General features: G+C 33.4%; 1 protein-coding gene across 1 annotated transcript in view; it reads left to right on the top strand.

Moving 5' to 3' along the window:
* LOC143257542 (X-linked retinitis pigmentosa GTPase regulator-like) overlaps positions 1 to 21,820 on the top strand; it is a 121,010-nt gene that overhangs the window by 60,323 nt on the left and 38,867 nt on the right. The window contains exons 11-12 of the mRNA XM_076516364.1: positions 1,968 to 2,076; positions 18,246 to 18,397. Coding sequence (XP_076372479.1) covers positions 1,968 to 2,076; positions 18,246 to 18,397 — 261 coding nt within the window. The remainder of the gene's footprint in view (positions 1 to 1,967; positions 2,077 to 18,245; positions 18,398 to 21,820) is intronic.

The raw sequence follows: 21,820 nt of genomic DNA, 5'->3' as shown, positions 1-21,820 counted from the left end.
TACCCTGGTTGAAAAAAGATGCAGTCTAAGATTGGTGTGCTATAGTAAAGACACTGCCATCAGATGTTGCACACCATGGACTTGCCCTTCATGTGCTTTTTTCAAGGGAGCTTATCTAGGTTTAATATTTGCACTGAATACTGCCACCAGCTATTTTGCATGAAGAGGTAGGTTATAGTCTCAAAAATTAACACTTTCTTTGCCTGAAAATGTACTTCCAACAGATACTTACCTCCACAAATATAAAGTCCACTCTCTATTAAAATGGCACAGGAATCATGAAACATATTAACCTTTTAATATGTCCTATTCAAATATGTTTGGTGATGCAGTGCATATTTATTTTATTTTGGAAAATTTGTAAAAACATAATAATTTCAGGTTGTTGAATATGCAAAAGTGGTAATTCATTGAAACTATTATAGAAATTGAAAACTTCAACTGCTCTGATATTTTTTACATATTAACCCTTTCTCAACAGGTCACAGGCCATATCATTTTGTTTTTTCACTTGCATTCAAAATTTTATTTAATTACTATTTTGTGGATTTATATCAGTAAGTTTAGTATCAAATTGTTGATTATAATTCAAACATTAACATTATATTTAAGTTAATTTCTTATTTAAAAGTAAATTTTAAAAGAACAATCTAAATATTGATTTTAGTGGACCATATGGCATTTTGAATGCAGCACTGTTTAAAATTAGGTGTTTATGATGTCAAAATACTAAATCTAGAATTTTCTACAACTTAGGAACTCAAATTACTAATATTGATAAGCTATAATATAAAATAAGAATCTCATATTTTTTGATTTGCTGAGATATAGCTTTTGTACTGAATCAAACATGGTAGCCCAATTCAACTCTTTCCACTTTTTGAAATGGTCCCTTATATACTCTTACTACAGTATATGGCAGGTGAATAACCTATCAACAGCTTAGAATGTCTTTAGAGTGGTTTTCTCACCCATTTTTAATCTGTGAAAAGGCTAACATCTTCTTTTGAGCTAAGATTTCAATGAGGTTGGTTGTGTCTTTAGTCTGCTCAAAGTTTGTTTGTTTTAATCTAAATACATCTTAGTTACTAAGCTTAATAAATTATAGTGGAATTCAGTGGTTATAGTGTAGTTATTTATGATTTTTTGGTTATTCAAGTGTATATACAAGATCTAAAGTATTTTTTTAATATCTTTCATGTGCAAAATTTTAAAAGGCTCTGCAACCTGTGTCAAGCAGCAACCCGAGTACAAGAGATAATGCAAATTATATAATGTTATCTAGGCATGACTGGAAGATCAATATAATAAAAAAGAATAAATATATATATATAAATATACATAATTATGAGACTTCAGCTACTTAGACTAAACAATTGTATTTTTGTGTTATAATATGCAGTTATTCTCACACAAAAAAGCATAATTTATATTTATTTCATAATTTTATTATGATGGTTACGAAGCTGGTCAAGTGACAGACACCATATAAGTTAGAGTGTATAAAATAACATAAAATATGAATTATTATTTTTTTACAAACAAATCTATAGTAAAAGTATGTGATTCAAAATTATGATTTCTTTTTACAAACTTGTAACATTTACTAAAAGTCTACCAAATTTTGCGAAGAAATACCTGCTGTATCAAAAGTTATAGTCCAAAAACTTAACGTGTGCAAATTTGCAGATTAACTCATGTATATTATACCAAGACCAAGGTGAAAGGGTTAATGTGAAAGAAGGTACAGGTTCATAAAATTGATCATGGGTTTTTTTAACAATTTTTTTTAGCTAAAAGTTTTATAAAGAGATAGCTTGTCTAAAAATATACTATATGCTTGATCCTAAAGAAATGGCATATTTTAGAGTTATATCCAAGTTGTTTTCTGCATAAGCGATATTTGTTAGTATCAGTAAATCTCAGTTTAGCATGATTGTTTAATGACTAACTTACTGTATTTACAGGGTCAACTGCCCCCTCTGTCACAAGGGAACATTTCCAACAAACGACCTTCTCTTGATGGTACTATACATAATCCATTGGATAAATCTAAGCTACCCAGCATTGGAGCAGGTATGTTTTTGTATGGATGTACTCAAATAATTACTTTTTTAATTTCAAATTAAATAAAAACTATGATTGATATTTTGTGCTACTGAAACACTTTACACTTTGGTAGATCTAGTGTATCATGAACATTACAAGTATTGTTTAGTATGCACATGTATATATATATTTTTTGCACATTTATATTCAAAGTTGTAATTAAATTAAGAATTTATGTCTAGGTGTTCAAAATCTTAGGGGTAATGTTTTTTTCTGTATTTGAGTCAATAATTTTTAAAAAGTAGGTAGAATATTTTAATCAAAAGAAGAGAAACATTAAAATTTGTTATGTTGGAGTTGAAATTGGGTTTTAGTCATAATAAAATGAAAAATGCCTAAACACAAAGTACAACAGACTACTGTTTCAGACTGAAAAAGTTAGAAATTAGGGGCAAAACATCTACTGGTTTGATTTTATCAACATTTTGCAATGTATTTTGTTAACAAGAAAGGTATTATTAAACAACAACCAAGTATTTCAGATGGCTACTTTCTGAATCTGAAAAAAACTAAGTACAAGTGATTAAAATCTTTCAGAGAAGAATAATTCTGTTCTTGCCACTAGTTTGTGTTGTGTTTTGATTGAGTAATAAAATAACAAGCATAGAAAACAGTTTAATACACTAATTTAGTTGCAAATATCGGTTAACAGTGCAATTTGTTCTGCTGCTGACAGAACTGTAGCAGTTTACCAGAACCTCATTTCTGTGAGTTCTAGATTGTCTGGATAGGGTTCTATTATGTATTGAATGAATTCTTAGTGAAGAGCTTCAGTTGTTACATCTATCACAAGGGAAAACATTTCCTTAGTGTTGTCACATTTATATCTTTGAGCTGAGTTTGGAAAAGGATCTAGCACTGTTGCTTGCATCTATAGCTAATTATTACCGATAATCATGTTATTTTCAGCTTTTGTTCCTTTCTGTTTTTCACTCAGGACTACACAGAATTCATTGATATAATGCCACACATAAACAGCATCTTTAGGTGACAGCATTCCTAAGATTACAGTGTACTCTTCTGCTGGAATAACCTATGTCCTCTATTCCAAGCAAATGGAAAGCTTAACTTTCATAATGTGGTAAGTTTTGTTCAGAATAACACTATCTCTGTCAAGCTCTTTCTGCACAGTTAAACTGGTTCAAGCTTTTCTTCCAGAAATATAAGCATGGCATAAACACTCTGTTACTATTGGTGAGTGAAAATTATTTCTTTAATGTCAAACATCTTTTTTGTTCAGGACATTCTCTTCAAAAAAACCTTTCCACATGCATAAAACAACACAGAGACTGTCAAAGAAACTGAGTCATCAAGTAGGAGCAATGGCTAGAGGTTTCATTACATATCGAATTCCAATTTATTTTAAAGTTGTTCTAATTTGTAGACCCTTTTAAACAAAGCCCCAGATTTTGTAATCACTCTTCTAGCATCTCACATTGCAGAACAGCTAGGGGCAGTGCCAACACAATAAGGAATTAACTGTTCTTTATTTTTAACATGTCATTCACCATTTTTTTCTTGTACTGTGCAGAATAAGATAAAATGGCAATAACATCAAATTACTTCTTCTCATATTGATTTAGTGATTTTGTAAGTACTAAAGTGATCCTAATAAGTTTTGAGATAGCAACATTATAAACATCTACTCTGTTTCCTTTAGTTTGTTCATTTTCATAATAATATGGACAATTGACTTCTGCTGGCTCTGTCTCAAAGAGCTTCTGCAGAGACAACTTCCCTTTTCTTTCAGAAGATGTCTCATCTTGGTTGGCTAGTGAAGTGCTCCAAGTTTGTCATGGCCCACACTTAAGCATTTGCTTCATCTAGGTATTTTCCTAAATTTTTATATTGGGTGAGCTCAGCCATCACCTTTGCATTTTTATGCCATTGAGCTCTTATTACAGAGGCTCTTCTGTCTTGACTTTATCTGTGCAAGAGGTTCTTTCACTTTTGGAGATTATGACTTCCCTCAAGTCTGTTATCCCTCTCATACACTCCCCCATATGTATCCCTTTCAGTGGACTTAAAAATTAAATAGATCATGTCCCAGAATTTCTTGTGAATAGCTCCTTCCATTTCTCCACCCTTCTCTGTTGTGATTTCATCACTCCATCACAACTCCATGTTCTTTCTTAACCCAACCTGCATCTGTACAGAAAAGCTTCTCTTTCCAGATGGGGTCAGTGTTCTGGACACCTCCGCTATCTCAGAAGTTTGATCTTTAGAGGAGCATTCTTTCATATCAATATCCTGTTAAATTTGGCTACTATTTTTCCTTACCAGTGTTTTCAGTCTTTGTTATAGGTCAACAGGTATTGTTCCATTTGAACAATTCCACATTTGTATCTTACATAAACTTTCATGATGGTATTCATTCACAGGAGCTGTGCTTTCTTGCTTTGTGGTTTTGCTTTGGGGCCTGTGAATGTCAAATTCAGTTGTCAGTTTGTCATGTTCTGAGGGCTTTGAACTTAATGTTGACTCGTATTCTTCTGTGAACAGGATCCTCTCATGGGGTGGTTATTCGTTTTATAAGTGGCTTTATTTGCACTTTTGGCATCCTTTAATTAATGCCACCCACCGTAATGCTTCAGTGGTATGTCCTAAGTTTTATAACACTAAAAACCAGATTTCAATGGTTGTGGTTGACACACCAAAGGTCAACCATTGTATAGCTTTGTGTTTAAAAATAACCAAAACACTAATTGATGTCTTTGTGACTATCCTTAGTGCCAAACTGTCCCTCTTTTGGTCTGTAATCCTGGACTCTGAATTTCTGGTCTTTGATGCTCTGAGCTAGTATTGTTCCAACCTCATTCTTTCTGCTTATCATCCTGTTTGAGTTCTTCCCTATATCCTTGTCTTTCATTCACAACACGCTTTGTCTGATCTTTATTGCTCTTTTTTTTTGCAAGCTCAGGTGTGATTTTCACTCTTATGCTATTTTATGTCCAGGAACCCTATTCCACTTCCTCTTCAAAGGTCCCTTCTGTATCAGCCATGAAATTCCATCTTTCATGATGGGGTATCACACATATGACTTCGTGTGTATGATTTGTCCAGTTCCTTGTATGACCATCAGGCTTTCTGCACAAAATGGCCTATTTTCTGTCTCGTTTTTGATAGCCTTCCACACTGGTCCTCTATTATCACAAGTGGATTATTTATTGCCATTGGTATCTTTGCCACTCTCTTTTGCCAGGCCATGCTACTTTGCCCCATTTCACTCTTTTCCTACTTGGCACTTTGATAGAGGTTTATACATGTTGATGATTGCCAGTTATATGGTAGCTTTATCCACCACCTTTCTTTGCTCACTAGCCCCTCTTTCTTTCATTATCCAGTGCTGAAAGATCTCTTATGGGTTTTCTTATCAGTTGTCCCCCTCCATCAGTTCTAATTTTGCACTGCACCCTCTATCTAGTTTGTCATTTGAACCTTTGACTTCTTGTTTCATATATTAACTACTCATAAAGAGTTATTTTTCTTTCTTTTTGCATGCAGGAGATGGTGTTTAGATATCATTTAAGTATTAGATGCCTTCCACACTGTTTGTAATATGTATTAGGTGATTTGTTTTTGAATAACTCTCTTTTTCCAGAGATTTGGGCTGTCCAGAAGAGTGATTGCATGTTTTCTCCCATCACTTTCTTTTCTATTTTTAATACAGTTATTCCATCCTCTATTATATTTTGTTTGTCCACTTTTGTGTTTTTGTTGTTCTCTTGCTTGAATTACTCCTGTTTTGCAGAAACTGCCAACACTTCTGCTTCTCATTATTTCTCATCTTTTAGTGACTTGTCACCTTCAACTCACTTGATTGGTGTATTCTTACTTAGGTGAAGGTATCCATACACTTTACTGTGTCACCTTTCATCAGGTTTGTCTTTTTGCTGCTCTCATTTCTCATTGACATCCACTAGATGAGATTCTACATGCTGTAATAACACCTAACTCATCACATTATGTACAGCAAATAATACTTTCTTGCATTTTTGTCTTTGGCTGTATCTGGTTACCATTCTTCAGTCTACCCAAAAGTCTTCATGAGGTAAGTATTGTTATTTGTTCGTTACCATCTTTCCTGCTTATTCCTTGGTGTTTTTGTCTTACTCTTCTCAAGCCAATGGAATTCACTTTGTGATTTGGTGTTGGTTACTTAGGAATACTTACCCAAAATCCACATTGAGCAAGGAAGTAAACCTGTACATCCCTGCTCAGTGCCCGCTGTTTAGATGGGGTTTTCTCCAAAACTACTTTGGCAGTGTTTCTATATATAGTATCTTTCCAGTAGCCCCCATTCACTTTCCCAAGCTGATGGGAAAGTTTATGTGACAAATTCCATATTAGGTGGTGCAATCCCACGAATACAAGATAGAGTGAACTCACCTCTTGTTGGGGAAGTAGGACTGGTGTGGTGCATAGTAGTATAGTACTACACACTACACCCCACTACTTTTTGGAAAAAGCCATTCCTGATATTTAGGTCCAGCCAGATGACTCATCTCTAGAAATAGGTCTGCCCTGATACTCCCTGCATCTGATTGTGGTAAGGCTAATTGATAAACAGATTCTCTGAAGTTAACATTGTTCTTACTTCAATTTTTTTTTTTTTTTGATAAATACTTCTCTGCACCACCTCCCACCCTTCCTCCCTATTTCCTGTACTGTCACTTTGTATCATCAAGAATGATCTTTTGTTCAAATGCTGATGCTCATGGAGATTACTGTATGTAGAGAATATGTCACACTCTTATTGTTGGAGGACTATACAGCAATAATGAATATATCAGAAGCTGGTGCAGTAAATGTTGACATTTGTAGAGGTGGAAGCCATGATCAAGGCTTGTGGCATATGAGGCAATAGCTATTTATGGTGTACGGACATTTCAGGCAATAAATGTCTTAACATTCCTTGTCTGATAAATTGTAAATTATTTTTTTATCTTATTTGTTTTAATCATAATTATATCTTGCATTAGACATAAGGAAAGACCTTCTAAGCTGCTACTTAATATTCTCAACTTCTGCTTCAAAAAGGATTTAATTTCCTGATATCTTAAAGGCTTTGTATAACAGAGTCTAAACATTTTTTTTAATTGAAGGAATTATGTCTTTATAAAATGAATAAAGTCCAGTGAAAATGGGTTTATAATACACTTTACTGGTAAGTTTATCCTGGTTATTTAAGCATAAACATCCAACTGACAGGTCTGTAAACAAACTCGTTCACAGAAACACAAAAAAAAAGGTTAGTAAGGTTGGGATCACTCTGTTCCCATCAATCTGTTCACAGATTTTGCCATTAAGCATAAAATCTGATTTTTTTTCATTCCAGAATGTGAAACTGTCTTGCAAACATCTTTAAATCAGATAGATTTGCCTCTTAAATACTGATTGACATTACTTACTGAGTTTGAATACATACTTTCAATAAATCATGTTGCTAAAAATTTTGAAATATCCACTATATATTTTGAGACAGTAATCACTTACCCATGTTTCTCCATTTTCCTACCATTATTGTTTCTTATTGCACAAACATCAGGGAACCATATCTAATATTTTCTTGTTGGCAATGTCGATGTTAAACTATTTGCTCTGATGTTTTTCCTGATTCCACTGTTTCCAGCACTACTGAAGATTCTGTAAATTAGTTGAAGGCCTTATATTATCCAATTTGCATATTGCATGCAAGGTGAATTTGCAACTTCATTGCCAGCTCTGATGCTTCAACATATTCATTTTGTTTTTTTAGTTATATTCCTGCTGGGTATAATGATTATGTAACATTCACCATTTGCTGTTGTTTTTGATGAAGATTAATTGTTTCTCAGGCCTAATTGCCTTCAGAGTCTGCAGAGCTGAATTTGTCTGCTACAGTGACAGCCCTAATCCTGATAATATTTATTATCTAATATCTTTTTCTCTCAGGTATGTTATAAATTTTCTGTAATGAACCTATTTCTATCATATCTGTGTCATCTGAAATTATTTACGTATTTTAATCTTATTGCTCACACTGTTTACTGATATTTGGATTCCAGGTGTTTTTATAACAAGCTCTATATTCATATACTTTATATTCCCTTGAATTTTTCCTTCTCTAATTCTGGCCATCAATGCAGTTATTAGATTTGTTACCTTGACCAATTATCAGCCCTGTGTGCTATTATTTGTCTTGTTTTGAGACATAATTTTTCTGCACCATTACTAGGTATTATTGTTCTCTTCATTATTTTAATTAGGATCATATATTTACTTTGATGTCTTCACTACCTATAGATCTCACTGTTATTATTTTTATTACCATATGGCTTATATATATTCCTTTTTTATACTTCCACCTGTTTGACTGTGTTGCAAGGTGTTTGTATGTGAATCAGCTGATTTACATATACATATATATTATTAAAGAAAAAAATTGCTTCCTGTTATCTTTGTAGGTACTTCACTGTAACTTGTTTCCCATTCAAGAGAAGCTTTCCAGCAGGAGTTGATTAGGGTTGTAACATCTTTGTTTTCTTCTTCTTGTCATTTCCTCCCAGAGCACTGTGTGTAATGGTTTCAAAGTAAATGAAGTGAGTCTTTAAGACTCATTTTCTCATACGGTGGTCTGGATGGCTCCTCTGCCTGGACTTTTGGGAGTCATCTTCTATTTTTGTTCATCTCTTCATTTATGAACATTTCATTTTATGTATCTTAGATTCATCAGGTTCTTTCCTTCAATTTTCCATTCAGCATTGAAATTTGACTTCTGTCATTTTATACTTGATTTTTGGAAATATTAATGTTGTATTTCATGTTTTCATAGGTTTGTGTCTAATTTCTTTGAAGTGTCAAAGACAACAGGAATTTTAAGACTGGTCCTAGTACTTTCATATCTCATTTGTTATTTCAATATTTTTCTTTGTATGTGAAATCTAAAAATATGTTATGAAATTTACAGTGTCAAGGTTTTTGGATAATGGACAGAAATTTCTAACATGCTTATTTATACATCTTTATGCAATTCTATTTTCAAATGATGAAGTGATTTTTCATTTGATGACTCTCCCTTTTAGGTTTAGCTACAGCACTCAGTGTTTTTACACGTGATCAAACCATTAGCTGGCTATCTACCAACACTCAGTATTCATTGTCATTTACATGGGGATGATTAGTGGTTTCTTCCTCAGTGGTTGCCTGGGATTGGTTAATAGTTTCATCTCTCAGTTTGCATGTTCCTATTCAGTTTCTTATCTGAGGTATTATGGTAACACCCTTCCAAAAACACTTTACAATCTCCTATGGCTTTGAAATTTCTTGAATCAGGTGCTCCTACACTTGTTTTTGCAAAATACATCCTCTTTGGTTTCAGAACATTGACTTCTCTTTATGTGGTAATTCCCATTGATCAAGTTTATTTAAAATTAAGATATCATTAATGGGATCTTTCCTCTTGTGAGGTTTATCCTCAAACCTGTTTTTTTTTCTTAAATTTCTCTTGTTATTGATTACCTTCAATTGTGTATCACTTGCTATCTTCCCATTGTAGATTTTCCCTTTTCTTGTACCAGCTATGGATCTTTATACATTATATTTTAGTTTACATAGACACTTCCACTGTACAAGTATATATGAACAGGAAGAATATGGCTTGCTGCAGTTTCTCTACTTTCTTAGTTAAGTTTTCATTATTTTCCTCTCTGAGCTAATATTTCATTGACCCTGCCAACAGTTAGGTGATACTATGCCTGATGCATTTACAGTAGCAGTGCATCGTCTTCTGATGCTTTACTGATTTACAGTTCTGGATTCAGCTTTGATCCTATCTTGGGACAATTTATTTCTCTATGTCTACCCTTTTTTCCATCATCTTTCTCAAGTATCAGCAAATAGTAGTTGGTCCCATTTTCCAGTTCTTCTTATTGTCCCATGCTGGCCTACTTCATTGTGTTTTCCTCTCCTCCCATCTGTTTCAGGAGAACTTTATTTTATTTATTTTTTGGTATATCTTCCACAATGATATTTATTATGTACAATTTTATAAATTGCCATTAGCCAACCTCTCTCCTTGGGTAGCTCAAGTGTTGTCACATTCTTGTAGATATACCTCCCCAACAGTATACCAGTCAGTTAGTCTGTCTATTGGAGTTGGTTTTTGCAAAATTTGGTTTCTTGTCTTTCTCCAATTCATTAACAGCTTGATTAATTAACTAACCTTAATCCTCCTTTAACAAACATATTTGGTCAGGACTGTTTGTTCTTATTTTATGAGAATGTAAAATATTTTCAAGAACAAGAACAGCAGTTGTTTATACCTCATGATGATTTTTGTTCTACAGATTTTACTCCATTCAAGTATTAAATTGTTTTGTGCAGCTGATTCATCTTTTTTATCGTAATGTTCCCAACTTTCTAAAACATGAATTTCAGGTTTCATCACATTCATTATTTGACTCTATTTGACCTCCTGATCTCCTTTAATATGGTAAGGATTGAATCTACATACCTTTTCTTCTTTATATTTTTCACATCACTGTGTCTTTTGCTTGAAAATTATGTTTCATACTTATGGTTATTCAACAGGCTTTATGGAATTGATCTAATGGGAATTTTTATATAGTCTTCCCAAAACCCATTATTAACCATTTTGAGGAAGTTTGTGACTGTGAAGTGGTTAGGCTTCAAAACAAACATACAAAGTAAGAAAGATACAATAATTAAATACAGTCTTTCCTTATGTATGAAAAACGTGTATATCTATTGATTCATCCATTCAGTACTCTTGAATGTTCTTTAACATCTGCAATTATTCTAGATGTCCGAAATATTTGTTTTTTGCCCTCATATCTTTTGAAAAACCTAGGAATATCTGAGATTAATGAATTATTTGATTATATAAAAAATACTTGTATGAGAGTTCATGTCTGGATTTATCCAGTTGGACATCTTGCATGTTAACATACCTCTTTGTTTGTCCTATGCAACATTCCACTCTTTATGCAAGAGCTACATAAGAAGATATCGCCTTTTGGTAGTAGACAGAGGGTGCCATCTTGTGGCTGATAATCCCTCAATGATTATCTTTCTCACCTCCACATACTCATCTGTATGTGCTATTACAGATTGCAAACAAGATTACTGTGATCACTAGATGTCTCAACCCTGGATGTAGATTATTATCATGTTTTTATCCTTACTTATTTTTGTTTTGATGTTACCATTACACTGACTACACTTTTTTGAATCCATTATCAGAGACTGTTTGGTTCTTTCTTTATATTTTCCTGAGCACCTACAAATTTGATCAGTTTTGTGACTCGCAATTTTCAATAAGGATAAAGAATGGCTACTGCCTCTGCAGTATGTCCTTTCATATTATATGTGAGGACTGCTCTCCTGAGAACATCTCACTGTAGAAGCAGAACATAGTATTTTTCTTACCTGTTTGTTAACATAACAAAAAACTAAAGAACAACAAAGGGTATTTTGCTTTATCTAGGCTATCCTATACACTACATTGTACTAAACACTAAAAAGAACTTGAAACCAGCCTTTGTCATTCAATTTTTAACAAGTTTTCCCTTAAACTCCTTCAATTTAACTGCATATACCACATATGAAGACAATCTATTCCAACAACTAGTCAGCCTGTTAGAAAAATAAAGCTGTGTTAATTGAAGATAACTTCTTATCATTTTTTACTGTTAAAAATGCAAAACAATTATGCATCAACACTATAAGTTTCTTTAATAATCTTATATATCTGAATGATATCCACTCTAATTCTTTTTTTTTCAAAATGAATCAAGTTCAGAGAGAGATTTTAACATATAGGTGATGATCCCAAGAATGAACGTAGTACTCCAAATGTACTTTAACCCACAGCCTAAACAATGGTATTATAATTGATTTATAATTGTAAGCAGTGTTTCTGTAGTTACAACCAAAAATCTTATTTTCCCTGCCAATAGCAACAGTACATTGCTTGGATGGCATAAGAAACATGTGAACCAAAAACACCAAAGTTGTTTTCATCAAAATTGTAGTGATAATCCAAATTGTCCTACTTCACATGCAATACCTTACATTTATTATAATTAGAAGATATCTGCCTTTTATTTGCCTAAACACTAAATAATTCAAATCCATTTGTAAAGCAGTACCATCCTTTTTGCATCCAACAACACCTAATACTTTAATGTCATCAGCAAATTCAAATAATCAATTGACCATTCCATCATCTGTGACATCATAAACTGGTAAAGTTATACATCTGTAGCAAAATTTCTTTCGCTACCTACTAAAGCTATCTCCAAATTTTATTTCCTAAAAATTGGTTTCCTCATCATCAAACATGTATAAGGAAAAGTTTATTTCATTACTATCTTTTTTATGGACTAGAGAAATAAGATAAGTTCCGATACAGTACTGTTCTTTCAATTACAAGATTAGCTTTCCTAATTTTGTGCTTCCTTCCATTTGCAAACTTGTTTGAATGCATGCCACAAGCCTTCAACCCTCCCTCTGTTGCATCTTATCTGTCATGTAAATCACTATGTATCACTTCTTCACCAATAGGAGTGCTACTATCACATGACATGCGACCCTCTCTGTGTGTCATCACTGTACTATCACTTCTTGTTTCTCAGTGCTTGAGTGCTGATGTCTATCTTCAGAACAATTATTACCCTAGAAGTGGTTTAACTTTTTCTCACTTCATTTCATTAACCTAGTTCAAATCAACTTTGTTCAGTTTTATTTTACATTTATCTGAGAATGTTTGATTTAACCATGTTTATCAGGCATTTTTCACTTGTTTCATATCATTCATGAATTCTGAAGTTGCTGTTACCAACTCAGGTGCATATCCAGTCATCTGTTCCTTCACTTTCTGCCAAAGGTGCAGGCATCCCATTGAGGGATTTTGTGGCCCTTGTTTGTGGAAAGATGAAGTGCTATCTGGAATACACCTTATCTCCTGTTTGTGCCCTTCTTTATCCTGTACTTTTTAAACCTTTTCTAGGCATATTCTAACCATACTTTTGATCTCGCACACACCCATGTTTATAATATCTCCTCACACTTTCCTGAGGATTTTATTCAATTCTTCTAGTTGGCTGTCAATTTGGAATAAACAACATGACAACAAGCTTTTCCAAATAAAACCCTATATTGGACTTTGGCCGTCTTGCTTCCGTAAGGATCAGAAAGAGGAAGTTGTTCTAACTAGACTACGCATTGGTTACAGTTTTTTAACTCATTGTTTTCTTTTATCTGGAACCGATGCACCAATGTGTACTCTGTGTGATACTCAGGTCACAGTAAACCACATTTTACTTTCTTGCCGTTATTATGACTCTTAATGACGACACCATTTTCACCATATTTTGTCCCAAGGTTTGTCCATAATGTTAGACAGTGTTATTGGTGATGGTGACACTGTCCACCTTGGAAATGTTTTTAATTTTTTAAAGGCCATCAATCTTTTTAATGCTATTAAAGTTTTTTTAATTTATACATTAGACCCTTTTAATGGGATTCCCTTTTAAGAATCACTGTCCATCTAGTTCGATTTGAAACTAAAAAATGGCCCTAAAGTCAAATAACTTGAAACTAGGACTGGAAAGGCCAACTTCAGGTGACTAATGCTGCTGTTTGAACTACCTGTTAGTCATCCTGGAAAGTTATTATTAAAATTTTGCTACAAGTCTTTTAAAATTTTTATTACTTTGCTTTTAGAAAATGGCCATAACATCAAATAACTAGGAACCAGGACTGGAAAGGCCAGCTTCAGGTGACTGACAGTGGTTTTTGTACTTACCTGTTAGTCTTCCTGGTGAGTTATAATAATTACAGTTATGCTACAGAAAGTCCTCTACAACTTCTATTACTGTAGTTTTTCTCATAATGCTCTAGACTAGATGTGAACATAGGTTTTATACTTTTTCTAACTTTGTTTTATTTTACCTTATTTTCCTTTTATAAATTTCCTAATCTTACTTTAATTTTAACTTTTTACTGTATGTTTGGCACAGATAGCCTTGCTGCTTTGTGCCATAAAACACCAAATCAACCAACCAACCAATCCCTTTTTTCATCCAGAAAGTATAGGAGTCCTTATCAATTACTAGTTTCAAGCTGCTGGGGTGGTTGATTGTGGAGGCAACCTGCTGAATGGGTTCTACAAAGATGGCTATAACCATTCAGTTCAGAGTAGGGCAATGGTGTTCTACCAGTGTAGAGAAAGTTACAAGATCCTCCATATGGATAATTCTTCCAGAATTGAGATGCCCAAAAGCAGTTCACCTCTCTGTTTGGATGCCAACCTTCTACCCTAGCATGGATGTCAGTACCTAGCGAGGAGGTTTTGTAGATCGTTTGAACCAGTCACATAAGACCTCACACAGGTTTTCGCTCAGATTGTCCATCTTCCCCTCTTGCTTGCTCTCCTGTGTTATGGGTTGCAGAATGTCTTAGTGACATGTTTCCACTTCTGTTCTGGATTTTTCTTCATTGTGGGGTTGTTGACAATCTGGGTTGTTTCAGGCTTGTTCATGATCCTGTGGGTCAAGTGCATGAGATGCACTGTCTTTGGATTCTTTATGACACATTCTCAGATCCCTGGCAATAGGCCACCCTGTGTGTTCCTGGAATCTTGTGATAGGTTTTCTCCAAACTCCAGAACTTGAGGTGAAGATTATATACATTCTCATCCTACTTTCACTATGATGTCTGTATCTAGCAAGTGAGGTTTTGGATGTAGTTGATTTGCCGAGTATCATCTCTTGCACCCTAGCCACTTAACACCTTGAGGCACATCATCTCCTACCCACCCTACTTCTATTTCTTTGTTGTATATTTCTCTCCCATGTGGATGTGCTCTCTTCTTGTTTCCCCAAGTTTGGTTTTCCAAACCGTATCACTTTTCATGGCAGAGAAATATTTAGCTCAGATATAGTGCAGGACAAAGAGATATCTGGCTCAGATATGGTGCAGGATATGCTTGTGCCTCCCTCACACCAGTTCTTCTTTCAATTTAGTCTTTGGGCAAGGATACTGTATCAGAAGTTATAATTTTCTGAAATAAAAATGTATTTCTGATAGGTACTACCCCCCACTCACACTTCCAACCCTTCCTCTTTACACATCTACAATGATTGCATCTTCTGCCAAACTTCATAGTGATAGTTCAGTGGTAGCGTATAGAGTCACATGTCTATGATAGTTGTGCTTTCCTGTTGATGAAGAGGTGATGCATAGTGATTTACATGAGCGATGTGTTGTAACTTTGGATTCTAACAGATGGAGGGTTGAAGGCTGGTGGCACACATTCAAGAAACGTTTGTAAATAGAGAGCAGCACAAAGCAAGAAAAACTGAACAAAGAGAAATACCTATCAGAAATACATTTTCATTTAGGAAAGTTATAACTTTGGGTTGGACTTGTTTTAGTGTAAACTTTGCTCTAAAAAGAGTGAAATGTGTCAAAGTAGATAACCTAGTTTTTCAGCTTTGATTATTTGGCTGTAACATTATTTTTATAGGATTTAATAATTTCATAATTCTTCAATTGCAGTAGCCCATTAAGTAAATATTTTGAAGTGAATTGAATAACTAAATGCTGAACTGATTCCTTAATAGTCATCACCAGCCATTTAATGATTTGTGTTCGGCTAATTTTCTAGCACTTTTGAAATATCTGTACAGTCCTTCCCTAACCAGGCCATAAATGATTTGTCCAGATAACTCCAACTGCCTTTCTGATTGGTAGCCTTTGTAATACTTTGAAGACCAATATAATTCAACATCCTGGGGTCATTCTTCTTTATAGTACTCCAAAGGATGATTCTTCTTCTATGAATGTTATTGTATCTCAGTAAGGCTTACTTTTCTAATGATGGATCACTGTGGTCAAATCCTGATATTGAACAGTTCTTACTGTTGACTTTTTTTTTATAGGTAGATTGGTATTCAAGGCTCTTTTATGTCCCTCATAGACATACTTCTGTATTTTTGTACTCTGAATATTTTCTTATGTTTATGGCTTGTTCTTCTGTCATTTTACATGTTGGTTTTAAACCTATTTTTTCTGTAGTAAGAACTCTCTTAAATTATTCGTAAAGTGATTCCAATTCATATTCAACATTGTAGGTTCTTCTTCAAGTATTTTTATATAAAACTGTTTTCAGCACAGATATTAGAAAAATCTACTAACAACATTTGCTTCAACCAGGAAATGTGGAAATGATCTTGATTTGGAAGTTTGATTGAAATTTTTAATGTAAAATTTTAAAACTCTAGTACAAGCTTGATAAATTGAACATAAACATTATTACACTTAATTAAATAAAAAAACAGCATGCATACATATTCAAACAGTTAGACACTTGTTTTTTTATGGGACTGTTGAGCAACTCATCAGCTTTCTGTCATATTTTAAAGTTTTGATTTTTTAATTAAACTCACATTACACTTTTCTTTAATTTAATATAATTATTTCTAACCACATTATATATTCATGTTTTATTAGGTATATGAGATTAAGGTACAAATTAAATTAATTTGAGTATATTTATGTTTTCTGTGTAAATTCTGTTTTGGTGTTATCTCTAGAAGGCATGGAAAATACAAGATTTGTGAGCATATATATGTATATGTAGATTCACTGATTATTTATTAGATTTATTCTTCATTGTTCTATGTTTGTTAAAGATTTCTCCATTATTTTTATTCACTTGTCTTAATTAGATTGGCTTTTAGATATTAAATACATTCCTTTGAAATTATTTATAAAAAAATCTAAATTTTATAAATCTTGTAGAGTGTGTACTTGTCAACCAAATTATTAAGCAATATAAAAACCTTTAGTACTACCAACTCATAATGAAACACAAAATTGATTTTTAATGCTCAATCTCTTGAAGTGTTGTTGGAGAAAGAAGAAATATTTAAAAAAAAAAATCAGTAGGAGCTAATTGTGTCACTTTATAAAAAAGTGTTTACATGCAAAGTAAATACTCTTTGTCAAAGTAAGATTTCAAGTATGAATTATTTATCAAAGAAAAAATTCCATAAAACTTAATAAATATAGAGTTATTTAAGTGAATTGTTTCATATTATTAGGGCAGGCATGACCAGGTGGTTAAGGCACTCGACTCGTAACCCAAGGGTCACAGGTTCAAATCCCTGTCACACCAAACATGCTTGCCCTTTCAGCCATGGGAGCATTACAATGTGATGGTCAATCCCACTATTCATTGGTAAAAGAGTAGCCCAAGAGTTGGCAGTGGATGGTGATGACTAGCTGCCTTCTCTCTAGTCTTGCATTGCTAAATTAAGGACACTAGCACAGATAGCCCTTATGTAGCTTTGTGCAAAACTCAAAACAAACAAACAATCATATTATTAAATATTTTTTTTATTAAAAATAAGTTTTGAATTGAAAGATAAAATATTTCATATAAAGTAAGTTGTGCACATGCTCAAAGAAAAGACTTCAGGAAATGTATTCATCCACTCACTTGAAAATTTGTTTAAAACAGTTTTAATTTGTAAATTACGTTTCGCTTTAAAGGTTTGATTTATGTTTTGTATAAAATAAAAAAAAATGTATTACAACCAACTAAATTAATTTTACCATACTTAATTATAGTTTCATAATCAAATTAACGGAAAACAAATTCATTCAGAGCATGAAACACCAAATAAAAAAATATCCTTCAGTCAGTCTTAAAAAGAAAGTACATTGATGTTCACCAGTCAGGAAAGAGCTAAAATAAATAATATGTTATTGCACAAGAGGAATGCAGACAGTAAGTTTCAAGATTAGTATTTTGAAAACTATTGTTTTCCCAATTCTTAAGAAGCTTGCATTTTTAAGTAATAACTGTTTTTATTATCTAATATAATAACTTTAAATGAAACTTAAATGTTTAACATTACAACTGATTCATTTATTTAAATGTAATAAGTTAAATGTTGGAACTGGTACATTTCTGTACTATATTGTGGATCTTCTTGTAGCATCAATATCAATAATAAAGTGATACAATTAGAACTATTCCTGAAGACTCAGATTAGTTTATAGTTCTGATTTCTGTAGATAGCACACTTTTATTAAAAGTTATTGATAATGTATTTTTGTCAAAGATTTAACAAAAGCAGAAGATGATGAAGTAATGGACCGACCCATTAGACCTCGAAGGCAATCCCTGTTTCAGCAAGCAACAGATGATGATACTATTCGTTATGCTGACAGTGATATAGAATCAGAAGTTTCTGAAGTGTCTGACTTAAATAAGGTAAGTTATGTTATATCACAGTTTGTATTTGTTTGTAATATTGGAATGATGTAAAATAACTGATTTGAATAAAAGTCTTAGTCATTTCAGTGGGAGTACATTGAGAACATTATTCAGTCATAATTATAAAATATAACTAATTTACTTTGTGTTTAGAAAAAATCTGGTCATTTGTATTACCATAAAGTCAAATGGTGAATGCTCTTTACAGTATTTGATGGTATCTAATAACTTATACAACTGGACTTAGTTTGTGATCAAAACAAAATCATAAAAATATTCTTATTCCTTAATTATATAGTTTTAATTAAAAACGATTTAAAATTACATTTTACAAGAAAATATTCAAGATATTAAATTTATCTATTTATATAAGGGTAATATCTTCATTCACATGAAGTGCAACAAAGAGCCTCCCTTAAGTTCAGCATTTATTATCAGTATAGTAAAAGAATAGAAAACTGAGAACATTTAAAATATGAATTATTACAACTGACTAATCATTTCACTATCAACTTGGCACTAAAAACTATAAAACTCAGAAGTTTAGTAAAATTGTAATGTTTAAAAATAAATTAATCAATTTTATTTCATTTTTTTACATTTTATTACTATTGCTATTTTACCTTGAAAGTTTTATTCTTTATTAAGATGAATTAGAATTTTTTGTTTAATAGCTCTATGAGGATATTTTAAAATTTATCCAAAAATAAGTTACATTTTATAATGGCAATTACTAAACCAATCTTCTAAATTTATACTTGTATATACAGATCTTTGCATTTCACTTTTACACCTTGATAGTTGTAAGTATTTCATGCATAAATGGAATATATGCATAATTTTAAGCATTTCATATGCATAAGTTCCACAGGAACTAATGTGCCTGCACACTTGCTTATTTTCATTTCATGCACATTTAATTATTGCTAACTTGAATGTGAACTTGCTCATTCCCATTCCAGGTACACCTAGGTATTCCCAAATAACTTAATCCTATTGTAAGGACATCTTATTCTTTTCCTTTTAACTAGTGTGTGAACCTGCTCATTCCAATTCCAGGTACACCTAGGTATTCCCAGATAATTTAAACCTATTGTAAGGACATCTTTTTTTTCCTTTTATCTAGTGTGTGAACCTCTTTATTCCTGTTCCATCTACACCTACTTATTTCTGTCTAACAGGTGTGTGAATCTGCTTATTTCCATTCCACACACATCTATTTAGTGTTAGTATGAACACAAGTAGTTAGTATGAAAATCTCTTTATTCCTGTAATATGAACACCTACTAACTGCTTGTTCTAAACTAACTTGTTTGCATATCTGCTTACTTGATTTTTACATCAACACCGATGTATTCCCAAGTAAGCAGCATACATTCTTACTTATTCATATTAAATAAATGTACATACTTTCTTACTGTGCCTGAATACCTGTTTAATCCCATCCAATTATTATGCAGGCCAGCTAATATATTTTACATATAAAAATGCTTGTTTTTAACTAAGAAGAACAAACTTCCTTATCCCAGCAAAAGAAACATGGATGTCTTGTTATTCCCAAATAAATACCTTGTACATTTACTTATATCCAATTAAAGAAACATTTACATCTGTTTATTCCCAAATAATTAACATGTAAACTTTGGTATGCATAATGAAAGAAACATGTACAAGTGCTTATTTCCAATTACAGAAACATAAATTCCCCAAATCTTCTCACAATTTCACAAATTTTGTGTGTGTGTGAGTGCATGTATACATTTGCTACTCAAATAACGTATGGACAAGAAAAACCATTTTATTTCCTTCAAGGATGTCCTTGGTCATTACTTCTAAGAAAAGAAAAGTGAAAATAAGAATTACAATACCATATTTCCACTCACATAATAGCTTTTCTCAATTATTAATGCTCAGTATATATACAATTTTTGCTTATCATTGGCCTTCATACTCTCACCTTAACATGTTACTGTTGTGCTGTGACATGCTAACAGACCTTTCCCATCTTAACCACTATATTGACATTCCTCAGTTCTCAGTCTCTTCAATTGGCTTTTACTCCAGGTATGTCAGATACATACATTCTTATCCCCATTTTCCCCTACATTCCATCAGTACCCTTAGTTTGTCTGCAAGAAATGTATCTGTCAATTAAGGACCATCTGTTCGTTTTGGCCTCAACTCCCTACATTTTTTGTTGAGTGGTTAAGGCTTTTGCCCATATTCTCCACTCTCAAGTGCCATGTTTCTATCAGTATATGAACCACTAGCTCCTTTTGGTTCCCTCTCTTCCAGCTTTTTTTGTCTGAACTCATTTTCTTCTCAGAGAAGCTGCTTTTGTTGGTTGGCTGATCAAAATTTAAAGTTGATTCTTACTCCAACACAATACCTTATTTGCTTGGGGTCTTGTTTCAACTTCCATTTCAGTTGGGCCCAGCCTTCTCTCTTTTGACTGAGGTCTATTGAGCTCTTGATTCAGAAGGTTCAATCCTTTTCTTCTCTACCAGTACAGAAGGGTGTATCTCTTTTTGGAGAGTGCTTTGGAGGCCCTTATTCCCTTCAGTTGTGCTTGCATGAGAGCTCTTTAGTTAGTTTGACATAACCAATGGGTCCTTGTCAGGGATTCCTTGGATTTCACTATTTCCTTTCATCCATTCTTTAAAATCTATTTTCCTGTGGCTGGGAGAGAGAGATAACACCACAGCTTGGGTTCCTCTTCCACCTCTCAGACCATTTTTGCACCATTTTTCAGATGCTTCTCTGACAGGATGGGAGACATATTTGGACACTTGAGAAATTTTGGGCAGTTGAATAAGGTCAAGTGACATTTTTGTATCAATCTTCTGTAACCCCTGGCTGTCTATTGTTTGTTTGTTTGTTTGTTTTGGAATTTCGCACAAAGCTACTCGAGGGCTGTCTGTGCTAGCCGTCCCTAATTTAGCAGTGTAAGACTAGAGGGAAGGCAGCTAGTCATCACCACCCACCGCCAACTCTTGGGCTACTCTTTTACCAACGAATAGTGGGATTGACCGTCACATTATACACCCCCACGGCTGGGAGGGCGAGCATGTTTAGCGCGACGCGGGCGCGAACCCGCGACCCTCGGATTACGAGTCGCACGCCTTACGCGCTTGGCCATGCCAGGCCCCGCTGTCTATTGAGAACTGAATCAGTTCCTTCCTGTTCTGAGGGAAAAATTGGATATGAACCATTCTGACAACTAAACTGTGATCTCTTGCATCATGTAGTTAGAAGCTGCCAATTCTCTATCTCTGTATTTTCACACATTGGATTTCCTGTACTGGGATCACAGCTATCTTATCATATTTTGGGTGCTCTCAATCTTATCATGCACCAGCTTTCTCATCCAAACAAATTTCTCAATCCACAAGTTTTCCAGAGGATATGTTCCCAGTTGGG

This window comes from Tachypleus tridentatus, chromosome 7 (assembly GCF_004210375.1).
Source record: "Tachypleus tridentatus isolate NWPU-2018 chromosome 7, ASM421037v1, whole genome shotgun sequence".
Classification (NCBI taxonomy): domain Eukaryota; kingdom Metazoa; phylum Arthropoda; class Merostomata; order Xiphosura; family Limulidae; genus Tachypleus; species Tachypleus tridentatus.
This window is presented reverse-complemented; position numbering and strand designations above follow the sequence as displayed.